This window comes from Pogona vitticeps, chromosome 3 (genome assembly GCF_051106095.1).
Source record: "Pogona vitticeps strain Pit_001003342236 chromosome 3, PviZW2.1, whole genome shotgun sequence".
Taxonomy (NCBI): domain Eukaryota; kingdom Metazoa; phylum Chordata; class Lepidosauria; order Squamata; family Agamidae; genus Pogona; species Pogona vitticeps.
In genome coordinates, this window is record NC_135785.1 from 183750570 (window position 1) to 183777477 (window position 26908).

The window sequence follows — 26908 nt, forward strand, 5'->3', positions numbered from 1 at the left end:
GTTAGCATGACACAAGCGGAACAGCAGGCAGGCTAATGTCCACTGAACTTCATTGCACACCAGCAAATCTTGTTTGGAGGATATGCCCACAAAGGTCCTGAAGTAAAATAATGTTTTGTGGAAAGAATCTGTGACAGAATGTTTTATGGATTGTAAACTTTGGCACATCTGTTCTTACTTTGGAACATATGAGCCAGCTATAAAAGACAGCAAGTACATGCAAGCCATATGAACAGCTGGAACTTTCTCAGGCTCGCCGAGTTAGTTCTGTCTCAACTCTCGACCAGTGATAATCAACCAAACCAACCAGTCTTGAGTATGTGTTTCAAGACTTTTAATAGCTTCATGGTATGTGATGCTTGACGTAAAGTCTTGGCTACCATGGTTGGGGTTTAAGTCTCTGTGTGTGTTCATGCACATGTGTATGTCCATGTCCATATATGCACACATAGATTCCATGTATGCTTGGGTATGAGAGGGTATAAAAGTATCAGGACCACAGCATGGGGAAAGGATGTCAATCTTTTGCCTCCAGTGCAGTCATGATTTGAATCATGCATCCCTTCAGTACCTGCTCTTTGTGATGAGAATATTTACAATAGCAAATGCTGTGCAAAAAGTCTTATTCCAGTATTCAATAAAAGAATTAAACTTGGTCAATGTGAGAGGGCACACACCAGACCTACCCCCTCTGTGCTACCTTTCGCAAATGGAGAGGTAAATCTGAAAAGAACAGCCATTTCTCCATCGCTACATTTTTGACATTTCTCCTCAGATTCAATCATCCACAACTGAAAGGTAAAGAGATACTCAGAGGTTAAGACTAACCCTTTCATTGAAAATCTCAATTGGGCTATGTATTGCCTTCAGTTTGGCTTTCAGATAATTCTGTTTCTTGACTAGCTAAATACAATTTTATACTAAGTCAAAGCAAACACTTTGATTTCATAAATGTTTATTGCTTGGTCACATGGCAAGTAAAATACAAGACAGAAAAGAAGCTTGATATGTGTTTGCTTCTAAGCTGAAAAGCAACAGAGTAGGCTTCAGTCTGGAAGATAGGGTTCCTATACTATTAAAATATTTGAGAAATAATTCAAATAGTTATACTACGGGAGCTAAACATACTGTACTTTGGGCAACTGCTGTGTCCAGAATAAAAGTAACAGTGGCTAAAAGGTGTAGTAAAACCATCTATGGCAAAGGCAGTGTAACAGCAAAAACTAAAATTTAATTTTTTATTCAGACAGCCTACAAGTTTGGATAGTCTTTAACCTACTTCCTTGCTCAACTAAGTGAAAACAAATGCTGCTTCATTTCCTGAAAGGCTGAAGTAGGCCAAAATTGAATTAGTTGAAAATATATTTTAAAGAGAAATTTCCTTGCCCCCATACAGTACAAATGACCAATTCAGCTCTTCCTGTTGATTTGAAATGGGCTCTGGAAACTGGCACATCAATTCATAGTAGAGTTGGAAAGGGGAAAGGAAAATAAAAAAGAGCCTTTTTTTGCTGACTCTTGATTCATTCACTTAAATCCTTCTGCTTGGTTGAGCATCAAGATACGCAGCTCTGAGTTTTCTAAAAGGAACAGAAAGACACATGGTTCAGAGTTTCAGAGGAATGATCGGCCAGTACTTGGGCTGTTTTTTATCACAGTTCCTATCAAAGCTGAGCTGCATGGTGGTCTCCAAAGCTTGGATTTTGCTGGCACCCACACCATAAAGCTTTCTCATTTCAGCCATTCTCCTTTCTCCTGGCTTCTCCGCTGGGGGCTGTACTGATCGTCTGGTTGACAGGTGAAGGTCATGGTCAGCTTCAACATACATCTCTTGGTGCTCCGCATCAAGTTGTTGCTGTTTACCTAGGGAAAACACAAGCCTAGATCATGAATTGCTCTCTTCTGGTATGCCAGCCACACAGAGAGTCGATGCCTGGAAAAGTAATGTGTTTGGATCACTCCCAGGAGCCATGAATAACAGTGGCCAAAAGGTATATGAACTGTTCTCTTCATTTATACCTACCATGTTCAAAGTAAGACAAAAATGAGCTATTTGGACCACAAATCATGCTGGCGCGGGGGGGGGGGGGAATCTTGGAATTTACAGTTCAAAAAAGCCCTAATTTTTCCAAGGTGTGTTTATAACTATACCAAACAGCACCATCTGCCTATTTGGATCGAAAGATATATTTGTACCTCTAAACAAAACCCACTGGAAAAGACAACATGTATCTTAACAGTGTCCTGCTACCTTTGCTACAACATGCTTGGAGCACACCATCATATATTTGAGTTCATTGGACTGGTTCAATTTATTACAGCTGCACTGATCAGCAACCATTTCCTGGACACTGCAAATTGTTGATGATCATCTGTCTGCCCTGACTGGCTTGAGCTCAGAAGGTCTTAGGGAAGCCTTCTTCCTTCCCCATAGTTAGGCCACTGCCTAAAATCTGCTGGTGATGCCCTTTGTGTCCTGGTTTTGGCACAGCAGGATAAGTCAGAAGGCATTCTCTGTGACTGTGCCAAGACTCATTTGGAGGATCTCCCTCACTCATTTTGACAGTATTTTTTCTGTCCCACCTGTCCCTGGATTGGATCCATACTGAGGAACATGCAACCAGGTTGTGGAAGCAACTTCGTCACTTCTTGTTCCTCTGAGCAATTCTTCTAGATTCTCCACGTCATGCAGAAAACACTTTTGGGGACACTACTAATGAGTGTGGCAATAAGATCTGGAGGAATTCCCACCAAACATGCAGAATAATCTTCCATGAACAGAGTACTGCTCGTGGAAGTTACCTCCATAAAATCTTTGAAAATTTACCCTCACACCACACCATACTATCCCACTCAGTCTGGTTCTCTAGCCTTATGTTTAGCATTTTCCTTGGCCTGGAAACATTCTCCTTGAGTGGAGGAACTGGGAAAGTCTGCTGGCGCCAGTCCTATTCCATGTGCTGAAATATGAATCCAATTCTCTTGATTGGTTAATTGCTGTTTGTTATTACTATTTTTTCAAAATGACGTAAGCCACACCAATCCCTGTGTAAGTGCAGAAGAAGAACAGAATATAAACATGTTTAATAAATACTTTGCATGCAAAAGATATGGGGGGGGATGAATAAATGAAGGGGGATAGTAAAATGTATCTTTGCTATAAATACTTGAAAAACGAGCATGAACCAATGGCTGGAGCAGATTTTGCAATGAAGAACAGACATATCATACATGTCCCATCCCATAAAATGAAATCAACGGTCCTAAACAGTTTTGCAGCTGTGGTGATGAAATGATAAAACATAAGAATGTAACATTAGCCAACTCTCTGCCAACTAAAACTGATAACATTTTCCAGTGGAAGAGAGGACAAGTCTCTGCCTGCCATGCATGCCTGAGCCAAGCCTGTCTTGTGAAAATATAGCTCTTGGTATCGTGTTTACCAGCACCTGCCAGATTTACACACTACTGCATGCTCACACTTGCACATGCATTGTTTTTCTGATTAAAATATCACCTAAGAAAGTAACACCAGGAGATGTCATATTGCATTAAAACTAAACTACTATTCAGGCTAATATGTTCACTATTTTCACTGCCTGAATGATTTTAACTTGTCTTTTCTACACCGAAATATTCAAGTGTGCATATTCATGGAAACAAGGGATGGCCAATTTTGCCTGCTTTTTTAATAAAAAAGTGATTATTTAATCTACACACCATTTCAGGAAGCCAACTGGATATTTCAAAAAGGATGGCATGTAAATGGCAACTGATACCATTAACAAGAATCTGACTGGATAGCTCAGGGAGTTAGGCATCTGGATGTGGAGCTAAAGAGGCTGGGAGTTCAATTCCCCCATGGTGCCTCCTGGGAACACAGCCAGTCGTCATAGCCTTGGGCAAGCCGCACAGTCCCAGGGTGTCCCCAACCAGAAAGCAGGGAATTCATAAACCACTTCTGAGTACTCTCCACAAAGAAAACTCTGGAAAGGACTGCCATAAGTTGACATGATAGCACGCAGTTATTTTATTATAATTACAAAAAGCTGTCACAGTGGAAAACTGATGTCATGTATTTCCCCATATAACTTTTAAAGAATATACAGTCTTTTTAACAGTCTTTAAGTCTGTCTGCAGTTGTAACTAAAAGTTAAATGGTAAAACTAGAACTTTTATTTGCTGTGGTGTTTTGCCATATGTGCGTCCTTGCAGGAAAACAGGCACATGTGCAGACCTACTTAAGCAACAGACGTGTGCGTCTCAAGTAATGCTGTAAACAAGCCATCTTTATTCTTATCATCTCCCATTTCCAAGAAAAAAATGGGGAAGATTATTATCTTACAAGAGAACAATTGCACTTTGTTTATTTTATTTCTATTTTGAAAATTTCTACCCTGCTGTTTAGTTTGGAAGCTTTCAGAATGATTATCAACAGATTTAAAAAAATACAGCAGAAACAAGAGGATAAGCTAAAAGGACAGGTACAACCGTTTCCAAAACATGCCAGTGGCAGGCAGATCTACATGTCATCCAACATTCAGTGGCCTGAACACTTCCCAAAGGACTTCAACTCGGTCGGGAAAAAAAGAACCACAAACTCAGGGGCCAGGAAAATTTCCCAGGGAACATAATTCCAAAAAAAGAATGCCACCACAGAGTAGCATGCTTAGAGGTTTAGGGAATGTGCAGTCCATGAGATTAACCCATTTCCCACTTATAATATGTCTTTCTCAAGAAAAGAGCACACCTTTTACAGACACGCTACACATACCATCTAGTTTGATTTGGAGAAGGCATCTTGTTTATTACCAGGCTTATTATCAAAGACAGAAGAGAAGAGAAGAAGACCTCTGAAGACAATTTCTTTCAGGGAGGTCAAATGACTCCTCTCTTGCATTCAAGCAAAGTGTGATGGGATCTTAGAGCTGTTTTGGATAGTGCTAGCTTTAACCCCAGCATAAAAGGTAGTTTTCTACTTGTGTATCTAAAAAGGGGCTGATGTACACATGTAGAGATCCTCCACATGGGGGATGATATCTTGGTCCAGTGAAAATCTCACCAAAAGATTTTTATGCATCTAGAGCCCCTGCTCACACATACCTATCCTCAGTGTGCTCCTGGATGTCGAGGTGCTCAACATCTCTGCCTGTGCATTTAGCACATGAAGAGCATAGTACATCCAGGATAGCCAATATATCATCTCTCACACATTTCTGGAATGTATGAAAATGAGCTGGTCTGAACCCCTGAATAGTAATCAGTAAAGATGGGAATGAACTGAACTACGACCCAGAAAAACTGACAAATCAGGCTGGTTCAGAGTTCAGGTCCCGTTTTGCCAAAACAAAATAACGTGCCAAACTTTCCTCCCTCAGTGCTTCATTTTGCTTTCGCCCACCCCCTTCCTACTGCCTGTTAACTCTCTACCTGGTCCTCCCCACCACAGCTACCATTGCTGCCACTATCATCAGAGAAAGCAGCTTGGCTTCCCTTCTTGGAAGCCAGTTGCTGCCTTCAGGATGATCAGCAGGAGGCTAAGGGCCTGCACAGAGGCAGTGTATAGGCGTCCTCTCGTTGAACCACCCCACAACAACAAAACCATCCCCTAACTATCTGAACTGAATCTGAGAGTCCCTTTCTGCAATCATCTAACGAGTTTGTTGTGCTTGTGAGATTTTAACCAAATATGTCTTGATTTGCCAGTCACTCTCAAAGCCACTGCACATAATTTGGTGTAGGATTTCAATTAGTTGTCAGAGATATGCCACAGATACACTACACTTGCCTGCCTACCCTCAACTGTTTACAAAATATGCACATTTGCAAGTGTGAACACACACACAAGGTTCCATCTAGTATTCAGTTGTGATTACTGTGCACACCCAAGTGCTTCAGACTCATGCAGACACACACCACTGAAATAATCTGCAGAACATATACCAAAGTTAAGCATCTTGCCATATCGGCTTCAAAACATATGCAATATATTTTATGGTTGGAAAAAACTCTTTATGTGTGTAGCAGCTCACTGACAGTCTGTCTGGCTAAAAAAAAAATTATACCTAATTCATGGAAAATAGATATTTAAAACAGCACAATCTGGAACTGTGATTTTTGGATCCTTTTTTTTTACTGAATAGCTATGACTTGCAGACATGAAGTCTTGTCTCCCTATTAAAGTTTGCTATAATCTACTCTATTTCTTCTGTATCAGCATAAACAAGTAGGATTGTCGCTTCTAATGATGGTGGAAAGAGTGAATGAAGAGTCTTTGGATTTTCAAACCTATCCCCTGGTCTCTTTTTCTTACTTTGTCAACTTACTTTAAGACAAGACTCTTAAAACTAGAGAAAAATTATTTTTCTAACAGCCCTTAGTATAATGTACTTAAAATGATTTTTGGATGGCTGAACCTTTATTTGTGCCCGGTCAAGTTCACAGTCTAGAGAGTCCAAAGGTAAAAAAATAGTATGTGCATCACAATAAAATCCCAAGCATTTAACATACAGAAGTTGAAATCCTATTGATTGCAACTTGCTTTACAGTAGTGAGCTGCTACAAGAATAGGCTCATTTCAATTAATGGGAAGAGCTGACTCATCAAATTCCCACTGATTCAATGGACTCAACTGTAGTGCAATTTACTATCCTAAGTAACAGGGTTTCAGCCTATGTGCGTCAAGGCTTTTGTGTACACAGTTTTAAAATATTTAGTTTTGTGTTAACTTTCTATTATTATTCAAAGTATTTTGTACTTCTTAATAGCGTTTGCAATCAATTTAAGTTTTTATAGCAGAAGAGCAGATATAAATCTGGTAGCAACGGTTATTTTCTATAATCTGTCTGTAAAAAACCAACCCTGCAAAAACAAATAAAAAAATTACAAGATTAAAAAAAAACCCACCCAACCAAATTCTAAATGCAGTACAGGGGAAGAGGAAATATGCTCACAGAAGGAAAATTTAAATCTTTCCTTCCCTGCATGCTCTAATTCCAAACCAGCATGTCAGGCCCACCAACACTTACTTTTCAGGTTTTTTTTTTTTTTAAAGCCACATCAATAATGGCAAGCTACACATTTGATGTAGCATGTGTCCCCGCCCTCCCCGCAACTCAAACCTATGTTATATTAATTGGCAAATTATGAGATGTTTTCCATTTTTCTAAGTTAATTATGCTGTTAACTTGTATTATTTTTTTAAGCAATGCTGGATACTATCAGGAAGGTTTCAGTAACACTGGCCAAGAAAAATCCAAGTATTATGCAACTGTCAATGACAATAGTTGACTCTCCTGCAGAATCCATTTCCACTGATCTTCATGTCTCTTTACAAAAGCAAATGTTTAAAACAGAAACAGATATTGAGGTCTACTGTTTTTTAACCAACAAATACAAGAAGACTTATTTAGTCATATTGCAACACGAAAACACGCTTAGAGAGCCCTGAAAAGCACAATGCATACAATGGCTACATTGCAGGCCAACCCTGTAAAGCAAACAAAAAAAATATGTTCTGCCGTCAGATGCAAACTGAGAAACAAAATTCATTAGTTTAATAATTCTCCTCCTCCCAGTTTAGTGTTGTTTATGGCAGATCACTGGCAACACAGAAATTAGAGCAAAGCTAACTTTGGACCACATGATGCACATCCATGTTCAGTTTTCTGAATGTTTATACTGCCGCCCCCAGCAGCTGTCTATTGTGGAAGGGGGAGAGTTGTGTCCACAAACAGCTGCAGCTACTTAGGTAAGTGTCATGCCTTTAAAATGGTCCTGGGCCTAGGAGTGTGCTTCAAGGGGCTGAAATCCTGACCCTCCACAGAACCCAGAGAAAGAAGGCACTTGGAGTGGAGGACATCCAAAGGTCTAAAGGACTTGAAGTACTTGACCCCAAAGGTCTCTTTGTTGCCTGGGATTTGATCAGGTTCTTTAATGGCCTGCAGGACACAGACCTGCTATCTCAGGTCGGTCACCAGCAAACATACCCTTCTGATTCTCCTCAGGAATCCTTCCTTCCTTCCTTCCACAGAATTCTCCATGACCACCTGCATAATTCCTGAATCTTGTGTCTGCTGTGCCAATGGCAGGGGGCAGAACCCTGTGATGGCTATCCCTGTTCCTGTGGCCCCAGAATCACTGTTGAAGGGAAGGGTCTGATTCTGACTGTGTAGATCCAAGGATACAGCATGTATCCCTCTCTATGTTGCGCTTTTCCAATATCAAGGATTATATGGTCCTGTACAAGCATGACCATGGAAGGCACTTCTCTCAATCCAGATCTCTGGCACATCTGGTGCAGATGCATGAGTGAAGGCTTTCTCTGTGGCCAGCTCTAGTTCTGGAATGCCCTATCAAGGGATGCTAAGCCAGCCCTCTTCCTGGTTTCTTTCTGATAACAAGCAAGGACTTCTTATTCAGACAGGCCTTTTAATTGGGTGTTGCTGTGTTTTCTTTTTGCTGATGTAACTGTAAATTGTATTTTGCTTTTTTGGTTATGCTTTCAATTTATTTTGAGGATGTTATAGAAAGGTCCTGTGACTCCCATTGTTATCAGAAGGGCAGGGTATACAGTGCATAAATAAATAAAGCTCTCCCTCTCTTCTGCTGGCACAAGGGCTTAATAATCTATTAAATTAGAGTTGTGAAGCCACCTGTCTGCAAGCCAGATTCAGTCCCTATGTGGCCCGAAAGTTTATTTTTCTGCTACTGTACATCCAATAAGTGATCAAAGATACTTAAACCCCAGAAAACTGTTGCACAGAACTGGGCTGTGCTCTGCATTTCTGAACACAGTGACATCTGAGCACTCAGGAATACAACTGAGCTGTGGTTTGTACGCTTGGCAATAAAACGTCCCTACTGATAACAGCTGCATCTGGCCCGGCCCAAACTGCTTCAGCCCCATCTCATGTTGTCATTCAAGTACATGGCTAGACTCCACCTTCCTCACACTGGAATTTGATGCCCAGGTCAAAAGGAGGTTTGCCATCCATACATTAAACAGATGGACTGTGCAGAGTAGTGACATGACAGCATGTGCTCTGAAGGAGATAAAACTGTCAGAAGGATTGGCCGGAGACCTCTTCCTTTTCTTATAGATACAAATTTATTTCTACATCAGGAGCCAAAACGAGCATTGTTTTGGCATCATCTTGTGTCCTCACACAACAAAATCTAGACAACGGGCAGCATTAATCCGCAGAGTTTAAGAATTTGCTACATATTAATGGTGTTGCCTTTTAAAGCCACCTGCTGGCCCAACTGGAGTCTCTCACTGGACAAACAAGTCACAAAGGCTTTGCAGGATTATACGGCAACCTGCAGAACAATCTACAGTATATCAGGAAAAACATACTAAACAGATCTTCCATGTCAAATGCAGTATGCCTGTTACCTAAAAGCAGAAATCAAAGGCAACTGCAGTCAAGAACATTATATGGTGTCACCAACAGATCTGCATAATGACATAGTCTATAATATGAAATGGCTAGACAGTCCAAGTGAGAGAAGCTGGCAATGCCAAGTCTTCTTCCATTATAAGCTTTTAAAAATATAGTTTCTGGAGTACGTACTAAAAATTTAATAGTTATATCTTTTATCATGTGAAACAGGTATTAGCAAAATTGATGTTTTTCCCCCAAAGCATCCTTTAATGTTATATTTATTCATTTTTTTACACTGGCATCCCGTAACTAGAGCCATTCATCATTAAAAATAGAATTCCCTTCTGACTTGCACTCATTTTCTCCTACTCAGTGATAAAATAAAATAATATAATTTGCTTACTAATTCTTCTGGCCTGGGAACAGCATGAGTTGTTCTGCAAACATTTTTTTCCAAATGTATTTCTGGATCAAATATCTATAATGTTTATATTTTGAAAATACCAGAAACACATTCTCCTGTCATCTTCCATTTTCTGAAATGTCAAAATATTATCTATCAACAGATCCAAAATTTAAAATAATTGAAACTGATATCAACATGAGCATAAGTTAATATTATAGAATGCAGATGTAAGAGATGATAAATCTGGGCTAAACGGATTGTAATCTTGAACTTCAGTCGAGCTCTCATCAAAGCCCATGAACTGACAGGTTCTTTCCTCTAAGATCAGCCGATTGGATAGAACTGCTAATCTTGACGCACAGTAGTATTGTATATCTATCATTAAGTAATCCTACTCTATAAGCAATCAAGCAGCTCCATAGCCTAGAGAAGGTCCTCTTAAGTCATCAGGAGATGCTCTTCTCTGGCCCAGAAAATACACCAGTACTGTATATATTTAATGTACAGTAGGACCCCCATGTTTACTGGATCAATATTCTCTTATTCACTTATCCATAGCCTGAAAATACTGTACTGTATTAAAAATATTTTTTTAAAAATTCAAAAATACATATTTTTGCATGTTTTATTAGAACTGGCCACTAGACCTTGCTATGAATTCTTGTGGTGTTTCCCCCCCATTTTTTACCACATTTCCCAAACTTTTTCAATTGCAGCTGGCCAACCAACTGCACATGTTCTTGGATGATACCAATAGTCTGGATCCATTCAATTGGGGTTCAGCCCATGTCATGGGACTGAGACAGTTCTGGCTGGCCTGCTAGATGACCTGTTGCAGAAAGGTGACTCAGGGAGTGTGACTCTGTTGGTTCTCCTGGATCTTTCAGCCACCTTTGATACCACTGACCATGGTGTTTTCCTGGACCAGTTGTTGGGATTGGGGACTGGAGGCCTAGAATTATGCTGGCTTCATTCTTTCCTTGACAGGCAGTGCCAGAGAGTCCAGCTTGGGGAACCTATTTTGTCCCCATGAATACTACAATGTGGTTTTCCACAGGGATCAATCATCTCCCCTTTGCTGTTTAACATCTATATGAGGCCAACGGGGATAGTCATCTGGAGATCTGAAGTGTGCTGCCATCAGTATGCTGATGACAGTCAACTCTATTTCTCCTTTTTCCTCTTCAGCAGGAGAAGCTGTACAGACCTTAACTAGAGCATTGTCTGGCCACGGTTATGGACTTGATGAAGGCAAATAGGCTGAATCTGAATCCAGACAAGACAGAGATCCTGCTGTTGGGAAGACCTCCTGATTGGTAAGGGGCTTTGTTGCCTGATCTTGACAGGGTCACACTCCCCTGAAGGATCCGGCCTGTAACCTGGGTGTGCTTTTAGACCTGGCCCTCTTGATGGAGAACCAGATCTCGGCTGTGGCCTTTTTCCATCTGAGGCAGACTGCACATCTCTGCCCCTTCTCAACAGGAAGTCTCTAATAACAATGGTTAACATTTTGGTAAACTCAAGGATCAACTACTGCAATGCTCTCTATGTGAGGCTGTCCTTGAAGGCAGCTTGGAAGCTGCAGCAAATGCAACATAAGGCTGCCAGGTTGATCACTGATACATCTACATTTGACCATATTTCACCCATCCTGGCCTGCCTGCGCTGGCTGCCAGTATGCTTCTGGGACAAATTCAAGGTACTGATGTTATAAAGCCTTTGATGAATTAGGACCTCACTACCTGTAAGGGCGTCTTTTCCTCAGGTCATCCTCCTGTCCCACCCACACCTCCCAATCCTTGATGCTGCAGGCGGCCACTCCAAGAGAGGCCCGGAAGTTGTCAACCACAGGCCAGGCCTTCTCAGATGTGGCTGCCCCGCTCTGGAACTCCCTCCATGTGTAAATGCGATTGTCCCTCACCCTCCTGAGCTTCTGTAAGCAAGTGAAAACCAGGCTTTTTACCCAGGCCTTTACAAACCTCCCCCCTTCGTAATATTAATTTTGTACTGAGTTTATGCTGGCTCACGTTTCACCCAATGGGTTTTTGTTTTTATATGTTCATTTTTTAAAAAAATTGTTGTATAGTATATTTTTGTTATTTCCTTGAAGCGAACACTAAATGGTAGAAGAGTAGTGACTTGTCCACTACATGGGTGGGGTACAAGTTCAAACTAACTAACTAACTAACTAACTAACTAACTAACTAACTAACTAACTAACTAACTAACTAACTAACTAACTAACTAACTAACTCCTTTTTCTCCTTGATCTTGATGGCTCAGCCCCTTTGCCCGGTGGAGTAGGGGTGTGGTGCTGGCCTGGGCTACCTCTGGGTGAGGGTGGCAGCCTCTGGCCCTACCCTGCCCTTTCCTCCAGATCCTGGGCGTGTGGCACCCTTCCCTTGTGTGTGTCTCATCCTTTTCCCCAGGCGCTGCTTCTAGCCCATTCACCTGGGCCTTCAGTCTCAGGCAGATGGGAGGGCAGGATTCCTCCGCCACTGCCTCAAGGCCACCTCTAGGCCACAGCACTTCACAAAGAGGCAGAGCCAGAAAAGGTGCCTCTCACCTCTCCCCATTCCCACCCCTGGTGGCTTGGCCCCTTTGCCCACTGTCGCTGGGGGAGATAGGTGGAGGGGTGTGGGGTGGGCACAGGCCACCTCTTGTGAGGTCGGTGACAACAGTGGGTGGGTGGGGGTGTTCACTATTATTTGCAGTTTTCAGGGTCCATGGGGGGGCTTGTAACCAATCCCCTGGGGATACAGGGGTCCTTCTGTAGATTAATAAAGCAGATAGAATCTCTTCAGGCAATCTTTCTGTCAGTGACTGGCTGCCTCAGTGGGGTTTTTAAATAGACTCTTGTGCCTTACTGCTTTGAGTGTGTTTTTAGTGTTACTTCTGTCTACCATTTTTAGTGTGGTATTCATTTGATCCTTTTTAGTATTTGTATACTTACTGTTTTTAGCTTTATATATTGTCTTTTAATGATGTTAACCACCTTGGGTCCTTTTTATGGAGAAAGGCAGGATAAAAACATTTTAAATAAATAAATCAATAATTAATTAAAACAATGAATTCTGCAAAGTCTCTGGCATGAGTATGTGCCAGCTACTCCATAACATGAGAAGCTGACTAATAACTGCTAAGTAATCAGAACGAATCAGTTGTATGGAAATTCCATTAGTTGTGAGTGTGTGATAGCCACTGGCATTACCATAGAAATGTGTGTGTGTGTGTGTGTGTGTGTGTGTGTGTGTGTGTGTGTGTGTGTGTGTGTGTGTGTGTGTGTGTGAGAGAGAGAGAGAGAGAGAGAGAGAGAGAGAGAGAGAGAGAGAGCTTGTTCATCCCCCATAATGTGGTGGACCAAAGTAAAATCCATTCCTTAAAGGTGTTGTTCACATTGTGAACTTTCTTATCAGCTTTCAGTGGGGGCTGCACTCAGGTTCTGGAATTCCCCAGGCGAGAGAGCTCAGGCTGGTCTCCTCTCTGTTGGCTTCCTACCAGAGGGAAAAAGTCTTTTTATTTAGACAAATTGCATGGGCTTGAGGTGGGTAATTGTTTTTAAAAATGTTTAATTGTATTCATCTTTCTATCACAGTGCCTCCTGTGAGCAGAGCCAGCCTGCACAGGCCCAGGGTGTCCCCCCCCCCCCGCAAAAGGGAATGATAAACCACTTCCAAGTACTTTCTATTAGGAAAATCCTGAAAAAGTTACAAATGATTAAATATACTGTATATGGAAATAAATTCAATGAACAAATATAATGAATAATCTACTTCGGCACTAGTGCAGGATCAGGCACAACCTGCTGCTTCTAGAAAGGAATCGATTCATACCAGTATGGTTACAGGGAGGCTAGCTGATTCCACACTTTCTCTTCTCCCCCAACAAGACGAAAATCCATCTCAGCCAATGACAACAGTTAACATTAGACAAAACCAGAAGCTATTTCAGCAAATGATTATATGTAATAAACTTTGGTCTGTTTCACTCCCAGAGTTAGCACACGTACTACAACAACGTAGCAATATACTGAAATGAAACCAACAACTGCAAAAATATCTGCTTTTTTATTTTGTAGTAATTATCCTTGTTTGCATTCTGGATTATACAGTGGTGCCTCGCAAAACGATGTTATTTTGTTCTGCGAAAATCGCTGTTAAGCGAAAACATCGTTTTGCGAAACACGTTTTCCCATTGAAATGCATTGAAAACCTGATAATCCATTCCAATGGGAACGGATTGTCACCGTAAAGCGAAAATTGCCATAGGAAACATCGTTAAGCGAAACGCGGTTCCCAAGCGAAGACAGCCGTCTAACGAAACAGAGACCATTAAAAGACTCATATAGCGAAGCAAGACCAAGCTGTAAAAAACACCATAAAGCGAAAAACAGGGACCTAAAATTTAACCGTCTTGCGAGGCAAGGTCCCTAACATCGTAAAGCGAAAATCGCTCATAGGAAACATAGTTAAACGAAGCACAAGATCGCTCTGAAAACCTCATCGTAAAGCGAATTCGTTGTTATGCGAAGCAATCGTCTTGCGAGGCACCACTGTAATTTAATTGCAGGTTTACAAGAAAGCATCTGATTCCAACGGGACATTACCTTTAAAAAAAGGTTAAGGACACTAAGAATAAGTAACTGATTTTGAAAATACATATGTATCCTTCCAAATATTCATCCTCACACATTAAAATAAAATGAAAAGTATTTTATTTCTGCAGATACCATTTAACAAAGTAGAATTACATAAATATAAAACTGAGATATGCTATGTTATAATTGACCAGTGTCCCACTGCTAGTTCCAATAAGAGGAGACCCAGTGACACAACTGGTTTTACCGACATGTTGGTTTGTCATTCAACAACTGATTCTAACCTCTACCAAAAGGATACTGGCCATTATTTCTTATTAAATGTGGTTATTTTTAGCATTAAAGAAACTACATTTTTGTCAAGTTAACATTTGAAAGATACAAACACGCAACTGCCAGGAATAGTACCTCCAGCTGTCCAGCAGCTGTCTGAGTAACTACTGGTACGCACACAAAAGATAAAATTAAGTTCCACTAGGCTGAATAAAGCTTGTCCAAAACCTTTAAAAAAATTTTTAAATTGTTTCCATGCTTCTTGGCAACACAGCAGGCTCTCCTGTCTATCAGTTTCATGGGGGCCTCCCCTGAGACAGTATAATTAGATTGAATGACTTTCTGAAATTACCTTCTTCATCTTTCCTTCCACTTTCTTTTAGTTGCCAGAAATCTCTCCTTTTTGCCTCAAAAACATTCTTATCTGGCAAACCAAGTGAAGCTGTATATATTAATTACTCATACCCAACACAGTCACTCTCAAAGCCTATAAAAAGCTATTCCTTTTGACTACAATTCCCAGGATCCCACAGCAGAGAAGATTCTGTAAGTTGAGTTATATTGGTAGAGTTGAAACTCGCTACTTACAATCAGAAGATAGTGGAATCCAGGTCTCCTGGTGCATTGTCTGGATAGGATATTGCTAGGATCGCCTTTTGTCCTTATTCTTCCTTCATCATCACCACCACTGGCTGTGTTGGCTAGGATCAGTAAGTGCTGCAGTCCAACAACAGCTGGAGGGTCATGCTGCCCACAGCTGTATTAAACAATTATTTAAAATGATGCACGCAAGCTGTCTGCCTTTGTTCGCACTCCCTCTCTTTGATCCTCTCCTTCCCTCCTCCATTATGGCTAAAGAGTTTGGAAGGCTTTTCTTCCACGTTCTTTTCTGCACCTAAAACTGTAAGTATTGCTAATTTTAACAAGCCATCTACATAACCCAGTGCTTGCAGAAATAGTCTACTTTTGCCTCAAGAGTTAGCTTGAGTCACCGAATTCACATTCCACTACCACAAGCTGCCCTTCAAGATTTTCTCTACTCCCATCACGACTGGAATTAATTCTTTTTTCTCTTCTGCTGATACAACTGTTAATTCCTGAAGATGGAAGCATCTAAGTCTAATGTATCAGCTCTAATCACTCTGCCTTGGGTGACCCTGTTAGAAGTCTAGACTTGTCACTGAGTTGACACTCCTGACAATATGGCTCTCAGTACCCAACACTTGAAAAAAAGAGGAAGATTGAGTATGAGATACGTACATATTGCCTCAATAAAAAGGAAACTACAGGCCTTGCAAGACCTGAGCAGAGTCAAACTGAATATGACATTGAGCATCTTTACCTTTAACATGAATGAGATGTTTGGACAGTGTCATCGAAGCTACGAACATGAATTTGACCAAAGGAGCCAGTGGAAGACAGGAGGGCCTGGTGTGCTCTGGTCCATGGGGTCATGAAGAGTCGGACATGACTCAACGACTAAACAACAACAACAATCTTTAACATGCAGGTATTTTTTAAACACCTGTCAGTAGCAACAGTCTCTGTAGTGGTGTCGACAATTACTGGAAACAAAACAGTTATGAAGGATAATTCCATCTTTCCTTCCCATGTAGAACTCCAGAAGCAAATCCTTCTTCAAATCTCTCCATAAACTTCCAGTTTGCATTTGGAAGAAATTAATCTTTGCTTTCCATAGTAATTAACAAGATTTCTTGAGATCAAATTCTAATCTTAAAGTTGTTAATGAATTCCATTTCAGCAGCTATATACAGGAACTCCTTTTGAAACTTTTTATTTTGCTTGAGTCTGATGACTTAAGGTACAAGAGTGCTAAAAACATCTCGAAAACATCATTAAGGATCTACAATCAAGCTCACAGTGAATCCAGCAACAGCAGGCCACTTCAAACACAAGTTCAGGAAACAAATCCAAGATACGGAAATACCATTTTTACTCTGGTGAACAATGCAGTGGGGCAAACAGCAGTTAGATATTTATTTTATAACCAGATATGTTTTGCAACAGATCAGCTGTCACACATACAAATGCTACAACTCTCCATTTGTTACTTAACTACAATTCCAATGATCCTCCACCAATCCAATAACATTTGCAAGGGCACGTACAGTATTTGCCACCCAAGTTTTACAGATGGAACAAGATACTTTCTAACACATCCGTGTGCAATCTGGGGGAACTACCAGAAGCTATAGCAGAAAAAGTATACTTGAAGGATGTTTTTATAAGTAAAGAAATGAAGGGAAGTTGGTCAGAATTGTGGAAATCTCCCTGGGAAAAACAAAAGATGAGAGTTCCCACCGAGGAGAACAACTGTTTCAATCTATACAATACAATCATGTAGCAGCATTTTACAATGGCAACATAAGTCAAGACAGCTGTGAAGCTATCCAGCTGTGCCATGAACAGCAAATTATCCCAAGTCACATTTTTATCACGGAGTGGATATTCCTGCTGGAACTTTTCCAAGTACTGCTAATGTGCTGTCACATGTCTGATGGACTGATTGCCCAGATTTTGTCACCAAACCTCCACAAGGGACCACTTTCACGCCAGACTCCTTCCATTCCCTTCATCCAGGTGTGCATTTTGGACCCACCCAGGAAGGGAGACAGTTGACAAAATTGAACAATGCCTTGTAAAAGGGGGGGAAGAGAATGTGTGAATATTTCAGTCGTTTATCAAGAATACCCTGCAAAGTATATTCATACATCTTTTTCTCTCTCTCTATTTCACAGATAGGAATCATGATCACAAGCCAACCTAGTATGCACAGAGCTAATGCCAACATATTTACCACATTTAATATAAAATGGTGGCTTGGACACATGACATCTACACTTCTGCACACACACACACACACACACAAGTCAACAGGGGACAGCAAAGCTCACATCCTCCTTTCATGCCCTTGGATACAGAGCTCACAGTGCTGGGGAAATGCATGTCTCAAAAACTCAGCCACCCATTTAATCACCACTAAACTCATCCAGTTCATTAACATATAGAGGGGTGCCCTGTTTCCTTCCACACTGGCCTTTTAATATAATAATTAATTGTATGCCATCAAGTCAATTTTGACTGAGGGCCACCCTTTCCAGTGTTTTCTAGGTCAATAATATTCAGAACTGGTTTACCTTTCCCTTCTTCTGGGGACATCCTGAGACTGTGCAGCTTGCCCAAGGCCAAACAGGCTGGCTTTTCTGGGATGCAAAATCGGGAATCCGACTCTCAAGCTCTGGCTCCGCAGCCAGACACCTAATTCATTGAGCCATCCAGCCAGCCTGAGCTGTCTAGCCATTTACAGTGGTGCCTCGCATAGCGAGGTTAATCCGTTCCGGATTAACCCTCGCTATGCGAAAACATCGCTAAACGGAACGTAAAAACCCATTGCAACGCATTAAACATTGTTTAATGTGTTCCAATGGGCCCTAAACTTACCGTTCAGCGAAGTTTCCTCCATAGCGGCAGCCATTTTCGCGCCCTTGGTAAGTGAGGGGAGGGCGCGAAAATGCTGCGCGCGGCCATTTCGGGGCTTCCGGCGGCCATTTTGGAACTGCCTAACAGCTGATCCGCGGGCATCGCCTTCCGATGGGGCTTGCTGTGTTATTATTTTTTTTTGGCAATTTTTTTCCCAGCCCCAATGCATTCCGATGGGGCTTGCATTATTTTTTGTTTGCTTTTGGTGATTTTTTCCCCGGCCCGACATGTTCCGATGGGGCTTGCAGTGGTTTTTTGGGCGTTTGTTTTGTAATGTTTTCCTCCAGCTGGAACGGATTAATCACGTTCCAATGCATTCCTATGGGAAATGGTGCTTCTACTTATGACCATTTCGAGTTACGACCATCATTACAGAACAGATTAAAGTCGTAAGTTGAGGCACCACTGTAGATAACATAATAATTATATCTGATAACAAATTAAGAAACTTTGGCTAATATTTAATTCACTGAGATGGGTCCCTAGCTCATGTATATGTTTTATTTCAGCTGTTTCCCTCTGGATTCTTGTTCTGTAATTTTTTTATTCTCCAGAATAGCATCTTTCCTATCTTGTGAAGTGTCCTGGTAGACTGAAGTGCTTTGAGACAGGTTTCTGTGGATTGCAATTTCTGATGTCCAATTTATGTCCATTATATTTTTTACACAGAGACTGTCCTGTTTGCCCTTTGTAGAGTGTAGAGGGGGCATTGTTGGCCAAAGCTAGCTTAGATCACATTATCAGAAGAATGAGTAAAAGTGCCCTTGATGTTATATGTGACATTGTTGGGTCCTGTGATCATGTTACCAGAGAAAATGTCATGGACATGTTTCACAAGAGCATACATTAGAATGCAGCAGTTAGTTTCTAAGGTACCACAATGTCTTTCTTTTGTTTTTGCTTTGCTTTGTGTTTCTTGTTGAAATGCTTGCCAATACTAACATGGCTACAACTCTGAAAATTATTACTATAAGTAACTCAACTCTGTATAAACAGAATACCTGAATTTATTGAAAGAAATCAGGGAAATATCTCTCCTGTAATAAATGGCTATGGGGGCAGAAACTGTAATGAAATCAGCTCAGACAACTGCCTAGAAAGCTGATTAATACCAGATAATCAGAAGGATATCAAATACTGGTGTGTCCTGATGTCATAAAGATCAAGGAAATTTATATACTCCAGATGGGGCTGTAGCAGCTTAGTGTCACTTCTACAATACTTTCCATCAATCCCATATAAAATATTTATACTAGGCAATGCATCACTATTTTTGCTTCTGGAAGGAGACATATGTAACTTGTGTGTATTCTCTTCTAGCAGCTATGAGCCAAAAGTAAGTTTGGCTTCTGTTCTGAAAAACACCGTATTTGCCGGCGTATAAGACGACTTTTTTGGCCCCAAAAACAGGCCTCCAAGTGGGGAGGCCATCTTATACGCCGGGTGCACTTCAGTTAGGCCAGGAAGGAGCCACCGCCTCTGCCATTGAGTGAATGACGCGGGGCTGCACCGGCCAGGGAGGAAGGCAGGCGGGCAGTCGGTCCGGACAGAGGGAGGGAACGGGGGCTGCAGGACAGAGTCTCACAGGCGGGTTGCCCCGTTGCAGCTCAGCCAGGATGTCTCTGTGTGCGATAGTACAGTTCGTTGGTCGTGCTTTCTCTTTCTCTGTTTGAATGTCGAGGGTGTTTGTTTAGTGTGAGGCAAGGAGCCTCCCCTCCCCAGTTCTGCAGAAGCTGCAGACTGCCTCCTGTCTTAGCCTAAACACCGCCTTTTTCTCTATGGTTAGGAGAATTATATGCACTGATGCCCCTCTCTGTTGGCCACATGATCTCTTTTGGAGAAGCCTATCTCTCCGGGCCCTTCCTCCCCCCCTTCAAATGGCAGATGGTACTCGAGGTTTAATGTAAACGGGTCTCAGAGGGAAGAGGGCCCAGACGGGAATGAGGGTGGGAACTTTAATTCGTTTCTGGGAACGAGTGAATGGCCTCTTATTCTTAAGGGGAGGAAGGCAGGCAGGCGGTTGGTCCGGACGGAGGGAGGGAAGGAGAGCCGGCCATGCCTGAGCGGCCAGAGCCCGCCTGCCGCTGGAGAGCCGCTTCCTCCTCCCCTCCTCCGACGCCCGCCCACCTGCTTCCCCTCCTTCTCCCCCTCCTCGCAGCTGAGCCAGCTGCCTGCACGCCCGTGTGCCACTGGAGAGCTGCTTCCCCTTCCCTTCCTCCTCCCCCTCCGCTGCCACCCGCCCGGCCGCTTCCCCTCCTTCCTGCCCTCTTCATCGCCGGCCATGAACTTTCAGGGCAGGCCAGGCAGAGCCCCGGGCAGCCGCCGCTGCAGCAAAGCCGTCCACTCTATATTTTGAGTGGAAATGTTGGGGTGTCATCTTATACTCCCAGTCACCTTGTACGCCGGCAAATATGGTAAGCAGAGAAAAAACCTGAGCAGAGATTTATTGCCATCTAATCCCAGATTTTAACAAGGGAAACGTTCAGTTATCTAAGTGCATTAAAATGCTTGACAACCCAAGTTTTTTTTTAACAAAGGTAAATTAATATTTCGGGGGTCATCCCTCTAACACTTGAAATACTTATGTGTCAGTACAAAGGATTAATAATATGTGGATATCAAAGCTGCATCCAGTACATAGCACAAAACTAGTATTTCATTCTAAAACCTCCCAACACTGCATAATTTTCAATCCCACCCATGCAAAACACGCAAGTTAATGATCCTTATATTCTGCATCAACACTGACCTCCTCTGCCTCCATTCCTTTATTATTATTATTATTATTATTATTATTATTATTATTATTATTATTATTATTATTATTATTATTATTATTATTATTACAATACTTTTTTCATTTTATACATGGAAAAATACGGTAATCTAATAACAAGGAACTAGCACTTTATTTCTAATATAGAAGGTCAAATGACTGTCCCAGAGAAGAGCAGAGATGGGGGGAGGTGGAATTATTTTAATCTTAGAATAGCACAACCCTATGCATCATCAAGTCCAGCCTTTCTCAAGGAGGCACAGTGGGGAATTGAACTTTCAACCTCTGGCTCCACAGCCAGGTGCCTAAACTACTGAGCTATCCAGCAATCCTTGAGGAAGCATAATTCACAAAACGATCCCCAAGCTACTGTACCTGAAACAGAAATGCTACCTTTCTCTCACAACACTAAATCACAATAAGAACAATGGATCTGGGGAAAGGTTGGATGTACATGAGGATAAGGACAGGGGACAGAAAAAGGTATTCAAGGTTATGGATGAGATGAGGTACATCTGAGAAGAAGTCATAAGGTGACTTTTCTTGAGACATATCCTGGCAGTAACATCACCTGCTCTTTCCACCAACAGCTGTTCTTACAGATTCCCCCGGAGAAGATGGGAAAGAAAGACAATTACAGAAGACATTAAGGGCAGCTGCAAACACTAGCAGAATAAATGCATGAAGAGACCCAACTTGAGAACACTTAGGGCGAGAAAGTTGGGAACCATGAGGAAAATTATCATTTGGAGGCACCAACAAGTAGCTCCCGCATCTCCGTCCCAGGAGATAACAGCTGCCCCTGGGTTTTAATTATTCTTTTGTCCGAGAAATTATTCCTATCTCGATTCCATAAAGTAGAATCAATTAAATTGGCTCATATCTTTTGTATTAGATCATTTGATAGTTTTAACTCTCCTTTGGGTCCATTCCATTTTCTTACCAAAAGAAAAATAATAAAAGAGAAGAAAAGGAAAGGAAAAAAAATTACAAGGAGAGAAGAACACAAAACATAGCTCTCTCTATCCTTTGGAATCTAACCTTCAGTAATATGGTGTCCTTTACATGCTACTTTGATTCTTAAATACATGGTACTAAATAGATTTTCTATGAAAATGCTGAGTGTATTTTCTTTTTTTAAAAAAGCAGATACTGACATCACATAGAGAAGATATTGGTAGGGATCAGAGGCAATAGCCATACAAAGTTGGGAGCAGGAAGATGTAACAGGTAATGAACAAAGGCAAAGACAGTGATTCATGAGATCTTCCCAAATTAAAATAAGAGAGCAGGGCACCCCAACCCTCTTAAACATCTCACCATAGTGGTAGTACTTTACAGCTTAGCCTACGTTCATCAGCACGTACTATGCAAATGTCATGTCATGACAACTGCCTACTAACTTGTCAAAATCTTCCTCTCAAAATAGAATGGCAAAGTCTTCCTTAACCTGAATAACCTTCTGTCATTTTTCAAACAACATGGTACAGTATGTAACAGAGAATTTAACTGTAAAAAACCTAAGGAGGCAAGGGTAGATGCTACGAGCCCTATTCAGGCACTTGGAACTTCTGTATATTTACTACAGGTACAGCGGAGCCCTGGAGCCTGGTATCCCTCTACCCATTACCTGTAAACAAACACCAATGCCAGAGCAACATTTATAAGCACATCAAATGTACACAGGATTGTAAACTAAACCAACCCCTAGGGCAACAGACGAGGATCTACACAAGTGGTGGGGATCTTTTGTCCCTCTAAATGCTTCACGCCACAACTACTATAATCCCTTACCATTAGCTACATTACATGGAGTAGAAGGGACAAAAGACAGAACCTAAAGATTCCTCACTGATACTGTATATCAGTTAGATATTTTTGTCACAAAATGGCAAAATGGACCCCATGAAACCTCTGGTGAAGCAATTTGCTATTCCGGAGGCTAAATTTTGTGGAAAGGTCTCAAAGGTCTATGACTTCAAAATTTCATGGAAACAGTTCCTGGATGCTTTTGAATGGTGTTTATTAATATACCCAAGATTTTAGCCCATCTCTCCTTTTAAGATCATACTACTACTGCTGCTGCTGCTGCTGCCACTACTACTACTACTAACAACAACAGTAGTAGTAGTAGAAGTAGTAGTAGTAGTAGTAGTACTGTATTATGAAATCAATTCTGACTTATGGAGACCCTTTTCAGGTTTTCCAGGTAGAGAATACTTAGAAGTGGTTTACCATTCCCTTCTTCTGGGACTGGGCAGCTTGTGCAAGGCCACACAGAGTGGCTCTACTTATAGGAGGCCCAATGGGGAATTGAACTCCCAACCTCTGGCTCTGCAGCCAGATATCTAAACTACACTATACAGTGTAAGGTGGAGAGTGACTTAATTCCCTTAAAGCAAGTACAGTATTACTCTCTACAAGCACCGCCGCCTTAGAACTGCAGAGCTGGAAGAGACCCTATGGATCATTGAGCCCAGCTCCTGTTCAGGAGGCACAGTGGGGAATTGAACTCCCAACCTCTGGCTCTTCAGCCAGATGCTTAAACCACTGAGCTATCCAGCAATCAGATGGGCAGGTAAGTGGCTTTCTGTGTAGCTCATTCACCCAAGGCGTGTATGGTATGGTACAAAGTGCACATCCTGTTGGTCCATTTACTTGGCACATCTCAAGATTACTAATACAGGGCTGCTTCCAAAAAATGGAGAAAGACTGCCCACAATGAATTAAATATGACATTAATTTTGGAGAATGTTTCTTTCCCCAAAATGACAACAGTTTGTACACTGTGAGATATTAACTGATTTAGAAATGATAAACAAACAATTCCAGAATAAGTCTAATAAAAGGCTGAAAAGATCACCATCACCAAACTTCATCAAAAGGGGTGGGGGGAGACGACAAATCAAGCAGATGCAGCAAAGTGAACCACCAGAACATACAAATACCTTTGTGGCTTTTATAGTGACCCAAACAGAATTCTGCCCTGGCTTGAAAATTTCGCCTGAGAAGTTTTGGTCTGAATTGCTTTGGGGGTGGGAGGGAGAGGAGACAGGCAGGAGTGTGTGGGCTCCCAATTCTGTGACTGGGATGAAAATTCAGATGCAGTCGTAAGAACCGATATACTCCTGCACTAAGGACCAACATGATGATAATGACTTCCATTGATTTTCAAATTTCAGAAGTGAGGGAAATTCAACCCTGTGTCCATGCTAGTTAATTCACAGGAGCTTGCAGGCTGTCCACTGGTCGACAATGAATAAGCTGCCTTTCTTTTCATGTCTTGTTTTCTTGCTTTATTTAACGGAGAGAGGGAACAGGAATCAAACTCAGATGCAGAAAAAATCCCAAAGCTAGGCATGGACAGTTAAAGCACAAGCAATCAGTAACTGCAGGATTCAGACAGACCACAAAGACATCTTCTGCAGATTAGAATTACTGAATTACTGCCCCAACAAAGAGAGAGTGAGTGAGTGTGTGTGTGTGTGTGTGTGTGTGTGTGTGTGTGTGTGTGTGTGAGAGAGAGAGAGAGAGAGAGAGAGAGAGAGGTGTCAATATAATCAAATAATTGTTTTTTATAAATAATTTGCATCTGAACAAGTGGGCTACAATTTACAGAGGATTATAACAAATAAAACTTGTTACTCTTTAAGGTGCTGTTTGTTTTTGATACAAATAATGAAGCCATTTAATTATTTTGAATACTGGAAAAGTGCATAGCTCTAGATTAATGCCTTTCTGAAAAGGAGCAAACAGATGAGGTAGAAAGAAAGACAAAAGGGAGGAATTCATATTGTGCTTTTTAAATGGCTGTACTCCACCTGGAGTGTAAAACTCTCTAAAGTGTAAGATGTAAATAACTTGGCACATTATATAAAGGCTCAGTGAAGTACTGTTCACACGGCTAGTTTGGGGCTCATCAAGGGACCCAGCACATGATGTGAATTACAAAGAGCTTGAGAGTCCTTGAGAAGAATCCAGAGAAGAGAAAAGAAAAGCTGTCTGAGGGGGAGAAAAAGAGTAGGCATCGCTTGTTTTAAAAGAGGGAGGACCTCCACGTATACGAGAGTGTTAAAGCAGACATAGAGCTACAGGATTTGCCAGTTTTAAAAATGCTTCACTGTCAAAGTTAAGAGTCATGTAAGCTGCCAGCAATGGAGCTGAAAAGTGTACAGAAGCCCACAGACTGTCAGAGTTATGAAGAGGTTCCTAGGGCGAGGGCGGAAAGCAGGAAGGAAGGAATGGAAAATATTTAACGCCAGTAGCTGTTATTATCTCTCTCCCCTTCAATAGACAGCCAAAGCATGTGAAGAAATAAAAAGAATTATATTCAACCCAGCATTCATCACATCTCTGGGTTTTCCAGCATGTTCCATGCATAAATACAGAAAACTGTATCACTGTAATTTCTCTGTTAATAGATAGACCTATCCAGCTCCAACTAGGAAATCACTCCTAAGGGGGATGGATCAGTTTGGCCCAAAGGTAATCCAAAACAATATTAGGGACCTTGCCACTGCATTGTGACACTGAATCCACGTTATTTAGTACCTGGAACGTTTCCAGATTGCCCCACATTACCGATTTTGTACAGGCAATGGGAATGGCGAGGAAGCAGCCAATGGATACCATAGCAGGGACTGGATGCAGCATCTGCTTGTCAAAATACACACAAATGCTGTGGTGAGCAAGTGTGACAGCATCCAAGTCCTCAGGTCCTGCTGCACTGTCCCCACCCCTAGTCCCCTGAGATGTTTAAAAGCTTGGGGGAGGGGGGCGAACGAGATGGATCCTTAGGATTGTAGGAGATGGTAAATATTATAGATGAACTCTGTAGTGGGTGCACTACAGAGGAATCTGTCCAACATCACTTGGAAAAGCTACTTGGTGAAGCCACATATTTGAATTACAACTCCAGAGGAGGTCATAGACAGGGTGGTAGAGCATCTGCACTGGATACACCTGGTCCCATGTTTGATCCTCTGCCTTTTTGAGGCAGATTTGGAAAACCGTCTGCTGAGTTTAATACCCATTTTTCAAAGCTGGAGGTGGGCTTGTAGCCAATTCCTAATTTTTACCTCACTTCCCCAAGAACTCTGTGTGGCACCTGGACAGATCTAGTGGCATAACATTGGGCCTCAGATCTCTTAAAGTTTCATACTCATGGTTGTTGTGGGTTTTTCGGGTTCTTTGGTTGTGTTCTGAAGGTTGTTCTTCCTGACGTTTCACCAGTCTCTGTGGCCGGCATCTTCAGAGGACTGGAGTAAGAACTCTGTCCATGCTCTGGACAGAGTCCCTACTCCAGTCCTCTGAAGACACCAGCCACAGAGACTAGCGAAACGTCAGGAAGAACAACCTTCAGAACACGGCCAAAGAACCCGAAAAACCCACAACAACCATCAGATCCCGGCCATGAAAGCTTTCGAGAATACATTCCATAACCATGAATGAAAGTAATAAGGCTCTATGTTCAGGGCAGGAAACACAATCACAACATCTGACAACAATTAGTGCAGGCCTTGGATTGGTTTGATCAGTCATCCCTCTTTCAGGGCCCACCTATCTGCTGGATAACCTACACTGATCAACCACAACATTAAAACCACTGACGGGTTAAGTGAACAGCATTGAGTATACCTTTACAATGGCACCTATGAAGGGATGGAATATATTTGGCGACAAGTGAATGTGCGGGTTTGGTTTCTGGTTCCTTTTGTTGTTCAAATAAACTGGGAAACTTTTGCATTTTTGAAACAGGAGTAAGGTTTATTGGAGTAGTTAACAGATAACCGGTATCAACAGGCTTATTCCAATGTCTTTCTCCTTCTGACAATGGGTTGGGGGCAGGGGTTTCCATTCTTCTAGGAACGGGTTCTTTTCATTTGTGTCCCATGGACCTGGCCAGTCTATAGACAAATTCTGGTCTACCGCTTGCCCCGGTTCACCTTCCAACAAAGGCACGGTGTCTT

At 41.7% G+C, this 26908-nt stretch overlaps 1 protein-coding gene across 1 annotated transcript in view; it reads right to left on the reverse strand.

The window, feature by feature from the left end:
• Positions 1 to 938: 938 nt before the first annotated feature.
• GEMIN8 (gem nuclear organelle associated protein 8) overlaps positions 939 to 26908 on the reverse strand; it is a 47951-nt gene continuing 21981 nt past the window's right edge. The window contains exon 3 of the mRNA XM_020786744.3: positions 939 to 1863. Within this exon, the coding sequence (XP_020642403.2) occupies positions 1607 to 1863 (257 nt within the window). The 3' untranslated portion in view covers positions 939 to 1606. The remainder of the gene's footprint in view (positions 1864 to 26908) is intronic.